The sequence below is a fragment of the Hyaena hyaena genome, unplaced genomic scaffold (assembly GCF_003009895.1).
Source record: "Hyaena hyaena isolate Hyena2069 unplaced genomic scaffold, ASM300989v1 scaffold_285, whole genome shotgun sequence".
In the NCBI taxonomy this organism is placed as follows: domain Eukaryota; kingdom Metazoa; phylum Chordata; class Mammalia; order Carnivora; family Hyaenidae; genus Hyaena; species Hyaena hyaena.
The window spans coordinates 676056-697375 of record NW_024080917.1 but is presented as its reverse complement, the minus strand read 5'-3'; the positions used below and the strand labels follow the sequence as shown (position 1 = coordinate 697375).

At 48.9% G+C, this 21320-nt stretch overlaps 2 protein-coding genes across 2 annotated transcripts in view; one reads left to right on the top strand and one right to left on the bottom strand.

Annotated features, from left to right (window-relative positions):
• The window catches only part of ABCA3 (ATP binding cassette subfamily A member 3), a 44718-nt gene extending 39310 nt beyond the window's left edge, over window positions 1-5408 (bottom strand). The window contains exon 1 of the mRNA XM_039246814.1: window positions 5389-5408. The gene's annotated coding sequence lies outside the window, so the exon portion shown is untranslated. The remainder of the gene's footprint in view (window positions 1-5388) is intronic.
• The window catches only part of LOC120241547 (ATP-binding cassette sub-family A member 17-like), a 95804-nt gene continuing 74495 nt past the window's right edge, over window positions 12-21320 (top strand). The window contains exons 1-5 of the mRNA XM_039246764.1: window positions 12-133; window positions 4947-5324; window positions 5503-5870; window positions 20163-20248; window positions 20659-20917. Of these exons, the coding sequence (XP_039102695.1) occupies window positions 12-133; window positions 4947-5324; window positions 5503-5870; window positions 20163-20248; window positions 20659-20917 (1213 nt within the window). The remainder of the gene's footprint in view (window positions 134-4946; window positions 5325-5502; window positions 5871-20162; window positions 20249-20658; window positions 20918-21320) is intronic.

The window sequence follows — 21320 nt, the reverse complement described above, 5'->3', positions numbered from 1 at the left end:
AGAGCGGCGTAATGCTACCAGAGAGGTCCCTGCCGAGGAGGCCGCAGGACCAGCAAGCGGTGGTGGCCAGGGCCCCAGTGCACGAGCTCTTGTCACATCCCGGGCTCAGTGCCCAGGCCCAGAGGACGGTGCGGTGAGAAGGAGGGGTCCCCACGCCGCCGGGCATCCACGTGCCCCACAGGGAGCAGCAAGCACATCTGCTCCACGGGTGTGGAACAGAGACTGGGCCTTACTGGTGGTGCTGGCCTGGACTAGGCGCTCTTCCTGAGGACTGAGGTTGGTGAGGACCTGTGTCCGCTAGGGAAGCATTTCCTCACCGACACGGGGAGTCCACAACGGTCAGTGGTGTAAAGGTCTATGTGTGCACACTTCCAAATAGGTACTTAATTAATGCCTGTGGGTAGAATTGTGTACGATACACAAGACAAAAAGGCATGGATTCGTCCAACAAACACCTGCCCAGTTCTGGCTGTGCAAGGGGTGCTGAGGGGTTGGAAATGGAAATCATAGCATTCCTAACCCAAGAGGCTCACAGCCCACGCACGCCGACGCATCCCATAACTGCCCGGTCTCCAGCCAAAGGAGGCGTTGGGAGATTCCGGAGGAGAACGGCTTCTTACGTGTGTGTGCACGACATGGGGGGCTCTGGGAAGGCTCCCCGGAATGGGTGACAAGGGCGGCCAGTCTCAGTGTCCAGGTAGCTGGGGCTGGGGGGATGATAAGATCCCGGGGAAGTGGGAAGTGGAAGAGCATTCTTAGCGCCTAGGGAGGGAGCAGCGGGGAACGAGGAGCCAGAAAGGGAAGTGGACTGAGGCTGCAGCAGGGCGGGAGTTGGTGGGGGCGGGGACAGGCAGTAATGATGCTCCGGGTGTTCTCCTTTGCTTAACTGTTTATCTATGATCTCTGTTTTTTTTGGGGGGGGCTGTTTTTTGGGGGAAGGTGCCCAGTAAACATGAAAATGTCTAATTCACTGGATTCCACAGATACAGTGTCTACATACCAATAACGATAAAACACAGGCTGAAAACAGCAGGCGCATTTACAGAGCTCGTGCCTGCCAGCGAACCCCATGGCTGACCTGCAAGCGGGGTAAGCAAGGCGATCTGCCAGAACAGACGGTCACAAATTGCACTTGTAAGTATTTTTCTTTAAAATTGAGGGACGGATTGGCTTTAGCGACACTCAGTACACAGAAGGACCGTGACACTCCTGCTGGCCTGTGTGTCAGGGGCCATGTACCCCAGGGGGCGGGAGGGGCTCAGGGACACGGCACTGCGCACTGCTTTGCTCTGAGCCTTGCACACGTGCTGGGACTTCACATGACCCGGGATACGATGGTCAAGCCCAATGAAAACAAACAAACAAAATCATAGCTGATGCTTTACGATGCTTCGTAGGGATTTGGGAAGTGACAGGGAGGCTCAATGGTTATGTCAGGGCTCAGCAGTAAGGAGGAAATGCGGATTCTCTTTCAAGAGGCCTTTTCCTTTTCCCCAGTGGCAAATGACTGTGCAAGTCTGTCAGCTAGTTAATTTCTTTTAAGCCAACACACTCAAACCTGTCCCTTCAAGGGAGGGGTGATGAGGTGTGCGAGTTGCGGCTTTTCAAAATAACCCCTGAGCTCGGAAGGGTGTTTGGAGCGGGTGTCTGCTGCAAAAGCACCATCTACACACACGTCTACACCCACACACACCAGAAGCTCCCCTTGTCCGACAGCCCCTGAATGCCTAGGGCCCGATTCAGCGAGAACCAGCGCAGGCCTGGGGAGCGGGAGTGAACGGAAGTCTCCCGGCTGCACGTGTGGTCTGTGTGGCATCACGAGGCTCATGGCGTTCCCTGCGACACCGCCAGAACCAGGGACTGAAATAAACAGACCTTCCGACCGGGGGACTCTGGTTTCACCAAGGCTTTATAAATGGGATGGAGGGGCGCCTGGGTGGCTCAGTCAGTTAAGCATCTGACTTCGGCTCAGGTCAAGATCTCGAGGTCTGTGGGTTCAAGCCTCGTGTTGGGCTCTGTGCTGACATCTTGGAGCCTGGAGCCTGTTTCAGATTCTGTGTCTCCCTCTCTCTCTGACCCTCCCCTGCTCACACACACACACACTCTCTCTCTCTCTCAAAAATAAATAAACCTTTAAAGAATTTTTTTTTAAACAAATGGAATGGAGACTTGCTCACATGGGTTTCTTTTAAAAACAGCATATAGAGGTGGTGCCAGGCTGAGTTTGTCAGTAGAGCACGCGACTCCTGACCTAGGTGTCATGAGTTTGAGCCCCACACTGGGCACAGAGATTATTTAAAAAAAATAAAAACAGCACATGTTTTTATGGTTGATCTGGTAACATCAATATGTGGAACAAATTTAATCGTGTTCACTTTGCTCTCATCCCCTTAAAAGGTCTGTATTTCTGTATGTATCTATGACCGTGCTATCCAGGGCAGTAGTACACGGCTACACTTAACAAATAAATAAGTAAAATGCATGCGGTGCAAGCTCAAATTCTTTTACACATAGTACCAACAAGAAAAAGCTGGTGGACAACGTGTTTACCCAAGTGGCTCCTACGTGGATAAGATGGGAACAAACTCATAAGGCTTGGTCATTGTTCCAGGACCGCCAGAGGCTGGGTTCAAGGCCGTGGCCACTTGCATCGGACCACCAGGTGGTGTGCTGGCCTCACACTCACCAGCACCACCCACCTGTCCAGGGCTGGGGCAGCCGTCTCCTTAGGGTCACACAGCTCTGAGTCACAGTGAAGCTGGTCACTGGGCAGAGGTTGGGGGGGGGTGTATTTCTAAGTCAGAGGTGTGGGCCAGGAGAGGGTTCCACGAAGCCTGTGCTAGCTCCTGCCTTCCTCACCCCTGCTGGGTCACATCCCTGTCCTGTTCTGCCCCTCTACATGTAGGAGAGGAGCTGATGAGGTGCTTGAGGGCCCCCCTGGAGACAGGTAACCACGGCTCTTCTGCAGCAAGCTCATTACTCAGCTCCTGCCTGTTGACTCCGAATCTCTGAGCCATCTGGGGCACCAGTGCTGCCCAAGTCTCCCAGGACAGGGACTGTGGGACACACCCTACATTTTCCCATGGAGCTCTGGGACTTTTGGGGTCTTGTCTTCTTGGAATACCATTTCTCAGTCCAGTCCAAGCAGCCACGGACAACACTGGCTCAGGGACGCCATCCTGGCTGCACGACAGAATCTTCCAGGGGGTGCTTCAGGACAGAGACTGACGTCAGAGGCCCACCCCGGAAGATTCTGGGCTCTGGTGTGGGCACAGGAGTCATTCCTCGGTGATTCTTTTTTAAGTTTATTTATTTTGAGAGAGAGAGGAAGGGAGGGAGAGTGAGCGAGCTTACCCAAGCATGAGTGAGTGGGGGAGGGGTAGGGAGAGAGGGAGAGAGAGAATCCTAAGCACACACCACGCTGTCATCGCAGAGCCCTACTTGGGGTTCAATCTCACGAACTGTGCGACCGTGACCTGAGCTGAAATCAAGAGTCAGATGCTTAACGACTGATCTGCCCGGGCGCCCCCCGCTCAGGTGATTCTGCCGCACAGTCAGGGTTGAGCTTTTTTTTTTTCTTCCCAGGGTTGAGCTTTTGTTGGAAGCCACCCCGCCGCCTCTGGATGCCAGCAGCAGCTCTGGGATGTCTTGTTTGCTACTTATCTCAACCTGTCTTGTGTCACAGCTACTGGTGAATAAATCGTTTTCTTTAGCTCCATCCTCAGGGCCCCAAGAGCACGGATCACATCCGTTCTCTCCAGACTTCTAGAATGCTTTCCCCTTCGCTGACTGGAGAGCAGATGAGTCCACTGTCGTCTTGGAGAGCAAGGCTGGAGAAGAAACAGTCACCGGGGCCTTCCCACTTGAGACCAAGTGAAAACGGGTTCCCAGGAGACCGGCACACGCACTGTGTAAGGCTGGTGTCTTTTAAAAAACAACCTGAACTGATCCGTCTTGTTCCAAATGGCTGTCTCATCAGGATGATGGGAGATCGCCCAGAGAGGGAACGATGTCATCCTATTTGTCACAGAGGATGACCAAGTGTGCAATGGGAAAAACAATCAGCAAAGAGTTGAAAAAGGGGTGAGGGGATTCCCAGGGCATCCATTTTTACCTGTTCCCCCCCTTTTTTTTTCTTATTTTCCCTTGATGCAAACTTTCTAAAGGAAAACAACCTTGATCTTTTCGAGTTCACAAAAGGCAGCCCCAAAATGTTCTCAATCAAATGACACAGGTGTTCGGCAGAAAACCACCAGCCTGACTTTCACTTGCACCTTGCCAGGTCCGGCTCTGTCTCGGGGTTTCAGCCACCCATTCAACAAGCGTTTCCTCAGTGCCTGTCATGTGCCCGACTCTGGCTATGTGCTGGGAATGCAAGCTCTGACAAGATCCAGTGCTGGCAGTAAGTGGGCTCCAAGTTCAGGAGGCAAAGGGGCCAAGAGACAGAAATAACCCTGAATGGCGCTGGGCCACGTCCAGAAAGTGAGCAGGGGCACTCACTCGTGCACCAAATACACATCTGTCCCAAACCCTGGCGCAGGAGACAACAGCGCCCTCAGGAAGCTACAGCGCACTGTGGGAAGGCCAACACAGGTGCAAACGCAAATTCGTGCCCGACTCCAGAGATTCCTGCGAACTGTGCAGGCCTCTCCACCTAGGCCCGGCGTCCCTGCCTTTCTGTCCATCACACAATTCCCACCATGAGCAGTGTACCCCAGGCCCCCCATTCCGGCTCCCGGGAATGAGGCGGCCTCCAGGGTGGGGAAGAACTCCCCCACACGCTGGGAATCTCCCTGCACGAGGGATGAGCCAGCAGCATCCCGGCGGCCCTGCGCGGGGTCCCCGGCCTGGGGGCTGCAAGGCTCTGGCCGGGCGGATGCTTCGAGTGCCTCAGGACCAAGGCCAGCGGGTGCCGCCTGTCCCCCCCCTCCCGGCTCGGCACAAAGGGTGCGGGCGGCGCGTCCAGCTCCGGGGCCGGCGGGAGGGAGCCGCTCTCAGGGAGGGGGACACGCCCAGAGGGGAAGCCAGGGTACCGGCGGCCTGGCGCTGCCGCCCCGGGAGGTGCACCTGCCGCGCAGGGCGGGGTGCCGGGAGGAGGACGGCCGTGGACTGACGGGCCCGGGGCGGCCACGGCAGGAGGGCGGCCGGGCGGGGGGCTGCCGCGAGCCCCCGGAGCAACCGAGCGCGCGCGGCGGGGCGCAGCGGCACTCACCGACCCTCGGCGCCAGGGCGGCGGTGGCCGGCGCGCTGCCCTCTCGCGGGGTCCCCGGCCTCGGGCCCGGCTGCGCTCGGCCTCGCGGCGGCGGCGGCGGCAACGACCGCCGGTAGTGACAGCGGCTGGGCCGCGGGGCGGGGAGGGGGCGCCTGCAATCCGCGGCGGGGACGCACCAGGCTGCTGGAACTCCTGCAGGGGGCGCGCCGGCCGGCTCGCGCGTGCGCAGTGCGCCGACCCTGCGGGTGCCCAGCCCGCCCGGACGCCCCGCCCCACCCGCGCCTGCGCAGAGCCTGCGCGCCGGCGCGCGGCCGGCAGGAGGCGCCGGGCCCCCGGCCGCGCGAGGGCGGGAGCGGGCCGCGCGTCGTGGCGAGCACCTGCGCTTCCCAGCGGCCGTCGCCGTCGCTCCCCGAACCTCGACCTTCCCCGGCCGTTCAGACATTTCCCCCGGCATTGTTCATCTTTGGTCGCGGAGGGAGCGCGATTGGCCGCCTCGGGCCTGGCTCGGACTGGCGGGCGGGGAGGCCCTGGGGGCGCTGGAGAGAGCGCGAGGAACCTTCTAGAAAACGGCCTCAGGGTGGGTTGGAAGGCCCAGCATCCTGCGCTGTGTCCAGGCGTCGTGGGGCAGAGTGGAGCTGGACCGGGAGGCCTGGGGGTGGTGAGTCCAGGTCGGGGTCCCCTCAGCAGGAAGGTCGTGGGTGAGAGTTGTTAAAATCTGAAACAAACGGAGACCTGCCTTGTAGGGTCCCTGAACCGACAGAGCCAGTTTAGTCCCGGGGGCAGAGCTTACCGTGGCGGTTTTTGGCAGGGCGAACTTGACCTGGATCATTTCTTGCTCGGGCCTCTGAAAATGATGAGCCAAACGTGAGCGATGCCGAGGTTGATAGGCGGCCCCAGAAGAGTGCAGTTGTAACCAAGCGCTGTGGCGAACAGTCGCCGCTGTCCCGCCGCCGGCGCCCCGCAGCCCCCTTCCCGGTCTGCACGCTCATTCTGGGGTGTGCGCAGTAAAGTCTGACTGGTCGCCACGTCAGGGAGTCATTGGTTTTACTTTGGCTGTTTTGAGTCTTTGACAGGGTCCGGGTCACCTCCGACGGGAGGGTCCCTCAGGAGGGATACAGGTCAGCCTGGGGGCACCTGGGGCTGAGAGGGTCCTGAGGTGGGGGTAAGGTCAACTACGGATGGGAGTGTCCTGAGGCAGGGCAGAGTCACCGGAGAGGTCCCGAGGCCAGGCAGGTATCCCCTGGGGCAGGACGGCCCCGAGGCTGCCCAGGGATCCCCTGGGGGACGGCGAGGTCGCGTGGCAGGGGCGGAGCGGGACTGGGCGAGGGGCCCGGGCCGGAGTCTCGTGGGCAGGGGAGGCGCGGGACCAACGGTCGCCGCGGGCCAGCCCATTCGGGTCCCCAGCGCCCGGACTGAGGGCCGCCAGGCGCCTACGACTCAGGACCCTCCGCGGCGGAGGCGCACCTGGCGCTCAGCCGCCCGGCGGCCGCGCTTCCCCGCAGCAGTCCCGGGGCGCACGTGGGGCGCCGCCTGCGGCCAGCCCGGCTCCGGCCGCTCCGAGGGCACCTCCGCGATCCGGACGCTGCCGACAGAACCGTAAAGTAATGACCGCAGTCGGGAGCTTCTGCCCCAGCCACCCAAAGACCCCCATGGATTAGTGATTGAGGGGCTCCTTGTCTTTTACCATCTGACGTGGTGCTGTTTACTTACCACTATGTTGCCTTTCCTTCCCTCTGCCTCCCTCGCCACAACATGGGCTCCCCGAGGAAAGGGGCTTTGTCCACTTGACAGCTACATCTCAGGGTCCCGGGGATGCCTGGCCCAGAGGGGGCACTTGGTAAATATTTGTTGGATGAAAGAGTCAAAAGACCTGGTTCACATCTGGACCTGGCCCTTTACCTAGTGCGGGAGTGTCATTTGACTTTTCTGACCCTCCCCTAAAATCAAAACGATAATTCTAGTAATACCAAACTCTAAAGTATTTTGTCTTAGGGTCAAATGAGAAAATACATAAATGCTTATCACAATGCCTGACGCACAAATGCAAAAGAAATGATAGTGCCTTGTGGCTATAGCTAGAGATTTACACAGCCTGGCCTCTATAAGGAGCATACAAAAAGCCCAAAACAAAACCAACAAATACCAAATAAATAACCCAACCAACCAACCAACCAACCCAAAAACTACCCAAAACCAAACCTAACCAAACCAAAAAATCAACTGAATGCAATTATAAGATAGGTGTGTATGTATGTGTGTGTGTGTGTGTGTGTGTGTAGGATTATTAATGTGTTGCAAGCCTCTTAAAGACCCTCTCTCCCCATCGTTCCTCACAGACTGAACCCCCTCCTTCCCAAGCCAAGTGTCTGCCCGGAGACTCTATGGGCCTGGCTGACTAGCCTCTTCCTCACTCAATCTTTCTTTCAAGAACCAATCCTTGCCATTTCTAAGTTATACTGGTTACACCTTGCAGTGTTTTCCCCGGCCCTTTCTAAACCTGAAAGGGTCCTGCATAACCAAATCCAGGAACAGAGCTGGCTCACTCAGACTTCCCTCGGATGGAAGGTGAAGGTGAGAGCACAGGAAGAGAGACCATGAAGACTGAGACAGACACATGCAGAGTACTGATTTATACCTTTGTTCTTAATCCTGTTAGGGTGCTTCCATGGTAATTATTATTAGTCATCATATTCATGAACTGAGAGGGTGTGAAGGTCAGTGGCAAAGGAAGATATTCTGTGGGAAGATTCCAGGTTCCAGACACCTGCTCACAAACAACTGTGCGCAGAGGGCTGGGCCCTTCTAATATTTCTCAACAATCCCTTCTCTGCTCAAGGCCCATTAAACCTGGATGCTCTATCTGGTGTCCTTCCAACTAGGGGCTTAGTTAAGGGTCCTAATCCGCTCAAAGTCACACAGTAGAGGTGAGACTGGAAGCCAGGCGTTCAGGTTCCTGAGCTCTTTAACAATCTCTAGTATGTAAATTACATTCATAAAGCGTGAGATCACACTGAGGAATTGCATGGGATGCTCCATGGGATTCCCGTGGCTCAGACATTTCTCAAGATGGATGGCAAAATGGGGCGCCTCAGTGGCTCAGTCGGTTAGGCGTCAGGCTTGGGTTCAGGTCATGATCTCGCAGTTCGTGAGTTCAAGCCCTACATCAGACTCTGTGCTGACAGCTCAGAGCCAGGAGCCTGCTTCAGATTCTGTGTCTCCATCCTTCTCTGCCCTTCCCCTGCTCACACTCTGTCTCTCTCCCTCTCTTAAAAATAAACATTAAAAAAAAAGATGGGTGGCAAAAATTAAAGCCCATGGTGGCACTCATAAACAAAACTATGGCTTTACAAAAGGCAGTAAACCTTATCATTGCAAAAGTTGGCTGGCACATATATATACTTACACACACTATCTGCATTTTAAAAAGGAAACCGATGACATCAGCTCCTATTTCTTTTGCAGGGGCACAAATACTATCTCCCTGTCTAACTGTATCTGTATATCTTATATATGTACTTTCCCAAGTTGGTGGTATTCAATGCAGCATTTTTAGAATAGGATTTCTCTGATTGTTTCCATAGGAACAATGTTATAATTGGAGGATTCATTCTAGACCAAGGGCTGTATACATACTCCTTAATTTGCGATGGAGAGGAATTAATATTGTAGAGGATAAAATATGGTTATGGACTCTGGTCACGCAGCCCCAAATCGAATACCAGCTTTTAATGCCTCACGTCACCTCTCTGTCCCTTGGCTCCCTTGTGTAAAGCGGGGATCACATAGTACTCACTTCCTAGGACTGCTGTGAGCAATCACAGCATAAAGACACACAGAATATTTCAAAGAGTGTTTGGCACTTAGCAAGGGACCAGTTCCTAGTTTAGGGGAGATTCTGAGTAAAGCCTTGTATTAATAATTTGTATGCAGGTTCTTGTGTAAAAAGTTTTCTTGTGTTGGAAAATAAAAATTAATTTCACTTATAGGTAAAAACCTAGGAATAGGATTGCTGAGTTGTATGGAAGTGTGCATTTAGATTTAAAAGAAACTATAAGAAACTGCGAAAATATTTCCCCACATCGCCGTGCCATTCTCCATCAGCCGTGGTGGTATATAAGAGGTCCAGTCGCTCCGTAACTTTGCCATCTCTTAAAATGTTTTTTTGGTCATTCTAGTAGCTATGTGGTAGTATTTTATTGCAGTTTGAATCTGCTTTTCCTAATGGCTGATAATGCCGAGCAGCTTTTCATGGATATACATATATATGTATATACACACATCCTTTTTGGTGCAACATCTCTTAAAAATTGGGTTGTTGGGGCGCCTGGGTGGCGGCTCAGTCGGTTGAGCATCTGACTTCGGCTCAGGTCATGATCTCACGGTTCGTGGGTTCGAGCCGCACGTCAGGCTCTGTGCTAACAGCTAGCTCAGAGCCTGGAGCCTGTTTCAGATTCTGTATCTCCCTCTCTGACCCTCCCCTGCTCATGCTGTCTCTCTCTCTCAAATAAATAAAACATTAATTTTTTTTAAAAAAAATCATTGTACCCAAAACATTTTTTTTTAAAGAAATAAAAATTGGGTTGTTTTCTTACTGTTGAGTTTTGAGAGTTTTATATATTCTGGATATAGCTCCTTTGTCAGATAAGCAACTTACAAATGTTTTCTCCCAATCTGTGCCTTGTTTCTTCACCCTGTTAATCTCTTGCAGAGAAAGAGGTTTTAATTTTGATGAAGTCCAAGTGGTCAATTTTTCTTTTATGCTTTTGGTGTCATAGCTCAGGAATCTTTGTGTAATCTGAGGTCATGGAAGACATTCTGGTGTGTGTGTGTGTGTGTGTGTGTGTGTTCTGTTAGAAGTGTGAGTTTTAGGCTTTGCAATTAGGTCAATGCCCTATTTTTTTTTTAAAGTAGGGTCCACACCCAGCATGGAGACCAAGGCGGGGCTTGAACTCATGACCCTGAGATCAAGACCCGAGCTGAAATCAAGAGTCAGATGCCTGACTGAGCCACCCAGGTGCATGCCCCTCGATGCTCTATTTTGTATAATGGATTGAGGTATCGACTCAAGTGGAGGTTTTTCCCCCCATACGTGGATTCCAGCTGTTCCACCACCATCTGTGTGAAAAACACACTTCCTTTTTCTACTGAACTGTGCTTTTATGGAAAATTGACCACACGCGTGAAGGTCTATTTTTCACTTGTTCCATTTTGACCCGTTCCACTGATCTGTGTATCTTTGACCTTTTAGTCCAGGGTTTGGTGTAATTTTTCTGTAAAGCACCAGATAGCAAAATTTTTAGGCTCTGCATGCCAAGAGGCAAAATTCAGGATATCATACAGAAACTTGTTATATAAGACACAAGTGTCCACAAAAATTTTATGAGTCACATTTGATATAATAATTGAATATGTATACTTTTTGCAATATGTATCTACTAACGAGAAAATTGGAGTTCTTTTTTTATGGGATAACATATGGCTTTGCTGGGGTACAAAGATAGCATTCCCTACCATCAAAATTTATTGTAAATGTTCATCTGTTAAAGCTGACTTGTAGTACGATTTTGTGTGTTTCACCATGAATATAACTTCAATGGAGTGTATTCATGGCTTGAAAGGCATTGATAGAATTCTGTTAGATTCCTCTCTTGATAGTTGCCTTTTAATATGTCCTTACATTATAGATTAATGCCACCAGTTGAAAGTGAGGTAGAAACTCCTCAAATGCACAGTTAAGTGGATTTTGAAATATGAAAATTCCCTTTGTACTTACACGGTCTGGAAAAATGCTGCTGGAACTGTAGTCTGAGTTTGGAAGATATATCTGCTGTAAATTTGTGTGGGAATGGAGATTTCATTTACTGTTTTATCTTTTGATAGCATGGAAAGGGCTTATAATGGCTTGCGATTCAACTTGGAATTCAATGTTGGCTGTCATCAAATGACTCTACCACAGTATAAGCCTCACACATGAGCACTGTAAAAGGAAACTTCAAAGCTATTCATTGTTCAGTAATAGTGGTTGAGGGCAGGTCTTCCAACTATTAAAAGTGACTCCTTTTAAACCAATCTTACTTTGTAGGCAGGGCTATAGTGGGCTGGATTTGGCCCACGGGCCATAGTAGGCTTGCCTACGCTTCAGCTAATACTGCATTGTCATGATTAGTGTAGCTTTAATGAGGTAGTATGTGTCCAATTTTGTACTTCTTTCAAAAATATTTCGGCTATTTTATTCCCTTTGCCATTTCAAATTATTTTTTTCATGTAATATAAATTTTAAAGTCAGCTTGTTGATGCCTGTAAACTATAGTGAAGGGATTTTTTTTTTTTTTACAAATAGTTTATTGTCAAATTAGTTTCCACATAACAGTAAGTGCTCATCCCCACAAGTGTCCTCCTCCATGCCCATCCCCCCCTCCCCCCCACATCCATCAGTCCTCAGTTTTTGTCAGCATTCAAGAGTCTCTCATGGTTTGCCTCTCTCCCTTTCCCCCACCATTTCCACCCTTCTTCTCCCCCTTGTTCCTCCGTCAAGTTCCTCCTAATCCTCCTATACGTGCAAACATATGATATTTGTCCTTCTCTGCCTGACTTATTTATAGTGAAGGGATTTTGATTCAGATAGCACTGAATCTAAAAATCAGTTTGTGTAGAAGTGATGTTTTAACAACACAGACTTCTCCAGTCCATGAATATGGTATGCCTTTCTACTTATTTCATTTTAAAAATCCTTTCATTAGTGTTCTTTCATCTAGATTCTGCACATATTTTGCTTGATTTATTTCTAGTATTTCATTTTATCAGTATTGTCTTTATCACACATAGCACCCTTGAAAAAAATTTGGGTTTCCATGTGTTCTTTACAATAGATTTTAGTATATTGATCTGGTCCCCTAGGACCTTACTAAACTTACTTATTAGTTGTAAAAAAAATTTTTGTAGGTTTCTTGGGAATATCATGACATCTGAGAGTAAAGACTTTTCTTCTTGCCTTATTATTTTTTAGTTATAGGTCTCCCTTGTAATATTTTTGTCTGGATTTGGTATCAAGGTAATGCTGACTTCATAAAATGAGTTGGGAAGTACTGTCCTGTTTTCTAAGTCCTGGAAGAGACTGTATAAAATGAATACTGTTTCTTCCTTAAATGTTTGTTAGAATTTGCCAATAAAACCATCTGATTCTGGGTTTTCTTTCTTGGAATGCTTTTAACTACGAATATAATTTCTTCAGTAGATATAGAACTATTCAGTTTACCTGTTTCTTCTTGAATGAGTTTTGGTAGGTTATGTCTTTCAAGGAATTGTTTTCACCTAGGTTGTGAAACAAATAGGCATGAATGCTGTTATTGATATTTCTTCAGTTAATTTGAAATGTTTTCTTTATCACATACTAAATTCCCATGTATACTTTGGTGGATATATGTAGATTCTTCTTTTTTTTATTGAGCCGATACTATCCTAGTCTGGTATTTTTTAATTAATGAAGTTATAAAACAATAAATTAAAATTTTTAGATACTTCCTGGTCATTATCTGTCCCTTTAAGAATTTTCTTGCTTAATTTCACAACTTTGTGATTCATATGGGCTTCTGAATGGGTTTTTTAAAAATCTTGTTGAAATCTTTATTGGCACTATGTAAAATTTGTAGAATTATTTAGGAGAATTAATATGTCCATACTGACTCTTCCTATGCAAAGACAAGATTTGTCTCTCCATTTGCTTGAGCTTCATCTTATGTCTCCTGTTAAGGGTTTTACATTTTTCTCTGTAAGGGTGTTCTTCATATAGGTCATATGGGCATATTTCTCATTACATTTCTTCCTACATGTTTTCTTCTGGTGTTGCTATCGCAAAAATGATCTTTTCCTCAAAGATATTTTTCTACCTGGTTTGTTTATAAAAAAGCTATTGTTTTTGTTTTTTTAATACTAATTTTGTAACTGGCCACTTTAACCTTCTTTTCACTGTTTCTTGTGGTTTTTCAGTTGCTCTTTTGGGTTCCCTGTGTATACAAGTTTATGATGTCCAAATAATCATAGATTAGTCTCCTCTTTAGCTATGTTTATGCCTCTCGATTCATTCTATCATCTGACCACAGTAGCACAGGGCCACCAAGAAGTCATACAGCACGCTTTGCCTGCTGAAGAACTGACAAAAGGTGACACCCACCAAATTAGATAAAGATACCTCCAGTTAGTTAAAGTCATCCCAACTATGCATAACAATTAGATAAAGGAAGCTCTCTGAGTGGACCAATTAGCAAAGGTCATCCTTTCTGCCGGTTGACCCAGCCTTGTGTGAGTGAGGTTCACAGGGTGATTGGAGCAGACTGGGCCTTGGCCCTGTTCTTGTCCCCTTGGCCAGGTGCCCTTATATGGGGAACAGCTCTCAAGATTGGACCCAATGGCTCTCTGTTAGCATTTCCAGAACGGCGTTAGAAAATAATGTTGTAGCTGGCACTGTCGTCTTGGTTCTGCTTAATTGTGATTTCTTCTAGCAGCCACCAGAAACTTTCTTTGCCTTTGATTTGAGAGATATATAGTCTTCGTATGTTACAGACAAGTCTTTTTCTGAGGTTAAAAAAAAAAAAAGATCCAGGGATACGTGAATTTTATCAAATGCCTTTTTGGAATTCATTGACACAATAATGAGTTTAAACCTTCGAACAATAAATATGGTGAATTATGCCAACAGATCTCATGATAGTGAACACAGTGAATCATTCTTATATTTCTGCAATGAACTTTCCATTTACTCATGGGATATTATTCCTTTCATGCACTTCTAGATTCTATATGTTACCAAGAGCTTTTAGGTCTTCTTTTCTTCAGTGAGAATGAGTTGTAGTTTGTTTTTGTTTTTGTTTTTTGTTTGCTTGGTTGGTTGATTGGCTGGTTTTCAATGCCATCCTTCTCAGAGTTTGGTATTGCTTTGATGCTAGTCTGGCTTTTAAATACTGGAAGGTTTCTGTCTTTACATTTATGGATCAGTTCAAGCAGCATCAGAACAATCTGTTCCTTGCTGTTGAAAACAGCCCACCCATTGGGTTACTGGCAGTTGTACTGCTTTGCAGGCTCTTTGACAACTTTCTCAGTTTCTTTGCAGTTTATCTGCAGATATATTTAGCTTTCAAAAAATTCTCTTCCTGTATTGGATTGACTTGGAGATTTCTATTTTCTTAGGTACTCAACCCATCCCAGGCAGGTGGACAATTGATTAGCAGAGAGTTATTTATTCAAAGTGGCTAATTTTTTGTGATTATATTTCCTTTTTTATTCTTTTGTTTATTTATTTAGTTTTTATCATTTTAGTGAGCTCTACACCCAATGTGGGGCTCAAACCCATGACTCTAAGATCAAGAGTCGCACGCTCTACCAACTGAGCCAGCGAGGCACCACTTTCCTTTTTTATTCTTGATTAATGCATCTCGTGTTGATTCAGTGTGCTAGTGGACTATTTAGTTTGCGGGGTTTATTTGCTTACATATGAGTGCTTCTTTATTCTTTTCTAATCCAAATTTTCTGCTATAAAACAGTATCTGTTTTTGAGAAATGTAAATTTAAAAAATTTTTAATTTTTTATTGTTTTTAATGTTTATTCATTTTTGAGACAGAACACGAGTGGGGGAAGGGCAGAAACGGGGAGACACAGAATCCAAAGCAGGCTCCAGGCTCCAAGCTGTCAGCACAGAGCCTGATGCAGGGCTCGAACCCACAAACTATGAGATCATGACCTGAGCCGGAGCTAGATGCTGAACCGACTGAGCCACCCAGGCGCCCCTCTGAGAAATTCAGAGTTCAGGAAACACATTACAGAAACAATCTTTTCAGTGGAAAAGGCTGTTGCAGACTACAGATGGTCTCGTGCTCTCTACCAATGATCCTTTTCTGCCAGAGTCTCAGCTGCGGCATTTAAAAAATACCTTTGAGGGGCGCCTGGGTGGCTTAGTTGGTTAAGCGTCCGACTTTCGCTTAGGTCATGATCTCGTGGTTCATGGGTTCGAGCCCCGTGTCGGGCTCTGTGCTGACTGCCAGCTCAGAGCCTGGAGCCTGTTTCAGTCTGTGACTCCCTCTCTCTCTGACCCTCCCCTACTCATGCTGTCTCTCTCTTTCTCTCTCCTAGAAATAAATAAAATATTAAAAAAAAATACCTTTGAATGCATCAGTACATAAGCCAAGTATATGATTACATCTAGCTTTCCTGTACTGGACTGATTTGGTGATTTCTGTTTTCCTAATATTCAGGAAAGGGGTACTGCCCTTCCTCCCTGTCATCAACAGCCCAGCCATTAAGCTAAAGCATCACACATGCCCCTGACACCCCTAACAATGGGTGACCTCTAAGAAGCTCACCCAGCCTTGTAATTGCACAGACCTTGTTCTGTGAGGCAGGTTAATCAGCCTTGGTCTGTGTAAAAAAAAAAAAAAAATCACACATATTCCTAACGGATTATTTTTTGTGGCCTTTAAATTTTCTTCTTTATTATTTATTTATTTTTGAGAGAGGGAGAGAACACAAGCAGGGGAAGGGCAGAGAAAGACAGGGAGACAGAGAATCCCAAGCAGCCTCTGCGTTGTCAATGCACAGCCCAATGTGGGGTTCAAACCCACAAACCATGAGATCATGACCTGAGCTGAAATAAAGAGCTGGAGGCTTAACTCACTGAGCCACCCAGGCACACTTGAAATTTCTGATTGAATAATGAAGGGTTATGAAGTTTCTTGTTGATAGTTTTGTCAAAACAGTTTCTTAAAAATCAATTTTATTTTTAGAGCAGTTCTAGGCTCCCAGCAAAGCTGAGAATGTACAGAGATTACTCACACTCCCCCTGATACACAGCCCGTGCGGATGGGCACGCTATTCTCTACTTCAGCTCACGATGTATTACAAATACCATAGATTGGGTGGTCTAAACAGCAGAATTTATTTTCTCACATTTATCTTGCAGATCCCAGAAGACAGCCAGTACACAGAGCTCTTATTTTTTTCTGTGAGTGCGTATCACTTTGTTGTTCGGATATGTAATAGTTTACATAACTAACCCCCTGTGGTGGGTACCAGGCTGTTTACAATTCTTCGCTATTATAAGCAACGCTGCAGTGAATAACCTTGTATGCTGTCAGCTCATACTTGCACAGGTGCACCTGCAGAATGGATTCCTAGATGGGGGTGAGGGGGTGGAGGTGGATGTTGGCTCAAAGGGCTAGTAGTGACACTCTGAGACATTCTGAATAGTGGCTGTGTTGGTTATCTTCAGCCCATTTTTTCTTTTTCTATCCTGGTCATTTGTTTTCCCAAATCTGGGATAAATGGATTGTCTTGCTTTTCTGGGACCTGTTTGCAAGCCGCGCTCACAACTGAGCTTGCGGGGGAGGGTTCACAGTCTGGGTCATGTTGTGCCTGCGGAAATGGCTGGGTTGGGACCCCTTTGGCCTCCCTGCCTCCTTTCCTCTGCAAAGGTGGTTTCCAGAGTGTCCTCCAGTGGCCATCCTATGCAGAAATCTCTGCCTCCCTGTGGCCGCTGTGGCTTTAAAATGCATTTCCTGATGATCAGATAGGTTGACCGTTTTTTATGTTTGTCAGCCATTTCAGCATTTTCTTTTGGAGACTGCTCAAGTCTCTAGCCTATTTTTCTATTGGGAAGCCTGTCTTTTTCTTAGTGACTTGTAGATACCTTTGCTCATTCTGGATTGCACTTACTCTCCAAATGGCTCTTTTCTGGAACTGAAATCTGTAATTTTGACAGAGTTCAGTTTACCCCAGTTTTACGTTTAGGGGTTTAGAGTCATGTCTAAGAAATCTCTGCCTTCTACACGGTCACAAATATGTTTTCCTATTTTTTCCCTAAAAGCTTCATTGCTTCACCCTTCAGTTAGATCTGTATTTCATCTGAAGTTGGTGCCTTGTGTGTGATGGGAGACAGAAGTCAATAGACACATAGACAGCTGGTCAGCCCTGAGCCATCTGTCGGGAAGACCGTGCGTGCCTGTCCTGCAGTGTCAGCTTTGCTGGAAGATCAAGTGACCGTATATCTGTGGGCTTTTGTCCTGTTTCACCAGTCAATTTGGTTGCCCTCAAGTGTACTGCTTTTTGATTTTCGATTCCACCTTGTACTGTAATGTTTTCTTTTCTACATATTATTTCCCCTACTAGGTTTATTTGAAGCTACTAAATTCCAACAAGATGAGCTCTAAAGATGAGCTCTAAAAGATTACTGACTAATCTTTTCATTTATTTTTTATTAAGTAATTTGTACATCCAACATGGGGTTTGAACTCACGACCCTGAGGCCAAGAGTCACATGCTGATCTTCTGATGACCGCGTTGCGCCCACACACAGTGCCTTCAATGGGTACTTGCTAGTTGTTGTACATCACAAGCACCAAAGTAAACTTGCTTTTAAAAGGAACAGTCTAGGGGCGCTTGGGTGGCTCAGTCGGTTAAGCATCCGACTTTGGCTCAGGTCATGATCTCACGATCGTGGGCTCGAGTCCCACGTCTGGCTCTGTGCTGACAGCCAGCTCAGAGCCTGGAGCCTGTTTCAGATTCTGTGTCTCCCTCTCTCTCTGACCCTCCCCTGCTCATGCTGTCTCCTCTCAGAAATAAATAAAACATTAAAAAAAATTTTTTTTTAAAGGAACAGTCTAGGGGCACCTGGGTGGCTCAGTCAGTTAAGCATCTGACTCTTGATCTTGGCGCAGGGCATGATCTCAGTTTTTGTCAGTTCAAGCCCCACATCAGGCTCTGTGCTGACAGCATGGAGCCTGCTTGGGATTCTCGCTCCTCTCTCTCTGCCTCTCCCCCACTCTGACTGTGCCTCCCCCTCAAAATAAACAAACGGTAAAAATTTTTTAAAATAAAAAAATAGATAAAAGGAACAGTCTACCTGTATTATCATAAATTTGAAAAGATGCTCAGTGTGAAAACTTCCATCTACTCTGGTTATTTTCCTGTCCCATTCCACTGAACCGTAACTGTGGCCGGAGAAAACCACGCATTCTCACGGTCTCTGGGTGTTTTCTCTTTGAATCTGTGGTGGGCCAGTACCTACATGGCCTGGTTGTTAAGGCTGGCAAATCCCGACAGCAGCTCTGAAGCACTAAAAGTTGGGTGTTTTGGTGGGTGGCTGTTGTTCCCCAGGCTTCTTTCTCCCCGTATATTAAACTTCACACCCATGCCCTTCACCTTGTGAGTCGGCAGTGCCCCCAGCCCCCGCTAAAGCAGACAGTTTCCTTCCCTGTTGCATTTGTCTCGGGTTCGGCCGTGTGATGCGCTCTGGCCAGCAGGGTGGTTCCCAAGGATGTGTGACAAGATGCTATAAAGGCGTTTGTGTGCTGTGGCTCCGCCTCGTGCCATCAGAGGCGTGTGCTCCAGCTGCACGCGGCTTCATGGCGCAGAGCTGCACTCGGCTCTGCGCGGCTTCACGGCTGCGCGGCTTCACGGCTGCGCTAACCGAACACCACACGCCGGCGGCCGGACACAACGGACACGTATTTGTCCGCGTCCGGAGGCTGCATGTCCGGGGCCCAGGCGGCCGCAAGGTTGCTCTCTCCTGCCGCTTCCATCCCTCTCCTGGGCTTGCAGCTGGAGCCCCCCGCCCCTCCTCTGTGCCCGCGCCCCTCCCGCCCCTGTGTGCCCACTTCTCCTCCAGCTGTGCGACACTGGCCGCCTTGACGGCCTCCTTTTACCTTTGTCTAAACACGGTCACGGTCTGAGGTCCTGGGGATTGGGACTTACACATAGCAGCTGGGTTGCGGGGGGAGCACAATTCAGGCCATAACAAGACCTAGAGCCGAGTGCAGCCAACCCCAGGAGGTGGCAGAGCCGGGAGCAGGAAACACATGCCGGTGGTTGGGGCCGCTGGCCGGAACGGACGGGCTGCAGCCACGGCGGACGCCTATAAACCTGTCTCGCTTCTTGGTTTTTTGTTTTTTTTTTGCTCTTGAGGTGAAATTCAATCACACAATTAGCCACTTGAAAGCTCATCTTCAGTGATGTTTAGTGAGCTCCCAGCGCTGTTTCCTCCAGCAATGTCATGAGAGGCTGTCACCTGACGAAAATGCCTCCGTCTTTCACTGCTGGAAAACATTTTTCTGGAAATGAGGATCGTGAGCAGGCAGCAGCTAAAAGCATGGGATACAGCGAGAAGCAGAGAGCAGAAGGCCCCTGCTGCCACCGCAGTGTCCTCTCCCCACAAGCATCTCTGCCGCAGCCATGTCCCCACATAAGCCGCGTGTCCTCTGACACCTTTACTCGCGGGCCCATATGTACAGAGTGGAGGGCATGCGCTGGCCCTGCTCTGGAGTCTGGGGGCTCCGTAGTGAAACAGCAAAACAGAGGCAAAAAAAAAAAAAAAAAAATCCCTGTCTTCACGGAGCATGAATTCTAAAGGCAAATCAGATCGACTAAGCAAGTAAATAAATGGCACGTTCAGTAGTCTAATGACGCGTGAAGGAGGCGTGCCCTGGGCGGAGGAATAGCAGGTGCATGGGCTGTGAGCAGAAGCTACTTCTGTCCCTTCTGGGTCACAGCCAGGCCTGCGGCGGAGCAGGGGGAAGCGGGAGATGACAGGAGACTGGGAGGGCTTTGCGCATCCTCGTCCTTGTGAAGCCGGGCTCCCGCTTGGAGGGGAGGGGCTGGGGCAGGACCAGCCTTGCCACCTCCCGAGCAGCGGATGCCAGCGCCTGCAGGCCCGGCAGGCGCAGACTGTAGCTGGGAATGTGGAAGTCATCAGCGCGCCCATGCATTTCAACCCCAAAGAGCAAGCGAGGTTGCCTGTGGGGGAGTGTCAGCTGAGCAGCGGCGCCAGGATGTTTAGAGGTGGGCAGATGAGGGGGAGTCAGCAAAAAAGAAGGAACGATGATCTGAAAAGCCCGAGAGGAGACAGCACCTCAAGGACAGGAGGGCACATGTGTGTGATGCCTGACATTTGTCCCATTTACCTCCCAGCTGGTGCTGATCCCTCCTCTTCAGGTGGAAAAGTGACAATGGTCAGGAATTTAAAACTTCTTCTCTGGAAGAATTTCATCTTGAAGGTGGGTAAGGCGGGCTGTGAAGCCGTGGGCATGTCTGGGGAGGGGGCGGATACTGAATGTGATGTTACGCTGGCACCTAATAACTGTTGAAAGAAAAAAAATCAACAACTGTACTTGAAGCGGGGCTCCTTCCTGCACATAAGCCAGGTTCCCACTGGGATTCTGCAAACCATCATCCCTGAAGGTGGCATCACCGTTCCTGGCTTCCTGCCGCTGATGGCATGGAAAAGTCTGGAAGGAGAAGCCGTTTGGTTCATTCTCTATTTCTTTTCTTTTTCATGGGCTGTGCAGGGAGGCTGGGGGGTGGGAGAGAACGAAAGGGCTTCTTAATGGAAGAAACTTGGCCATGTGGTGACTTAACAACTTGCGTTCCGCTGTGGATTAACATGGCGCTTTCCTTTCCGTTTTAGAAGCGGAAGACTCTGGTAACAGTGCTTGAAATCCTGATGCCGCTACTCTTCTCCACTATCATCATGTATCTGCGTCTTAACAGTCTCCCCAAGCAAATGCCTCCTGTCACCTACCTGGCCATCGACATCAGCATACTGCCAGACTTCTTCTATTTTCCCATTCACACCAGATACCAACTGGTTTATGTCTCTTCCAAAAGCGCAACGTTGAAGGCTATCACTGAAGCGGTAGGGAAATCCTTTGACGTTGAGTTTGAAGGTGAGACACAAAGATGGGGTAAGGACAGGGAGGGCAGGCATTTTTATAGAGTCTGACGCTTTTTCCTGAGGGTACCTATAATGTGATTCCAAACCTGGGGTCTGCAAGTCCTAAAGAGTCTGCCGACATGACAGCTGGGGGAAAGCCGTCCACAAGGTCTTCTCATCGCTGAAACCACAGTCTGGCGACTTGGGAGATTCTGAACTAGCCATCTACCTGGTCTCTCTTCTCGTTTTAATCTCTTCTAAGCCGGTCTCTGCGTGGAGCCAGGAAGGTCTCCTGAAGGTCAGAAAGGTCTGGCCAGCCTGGTGCCTCGGCCCCTCCGGTGGCTTCCACCACACACCACACACACCACACCAGGAGTCAAGCAGGCCCTTCTCCAGGGTCTGGCCCTGCCCGCCCC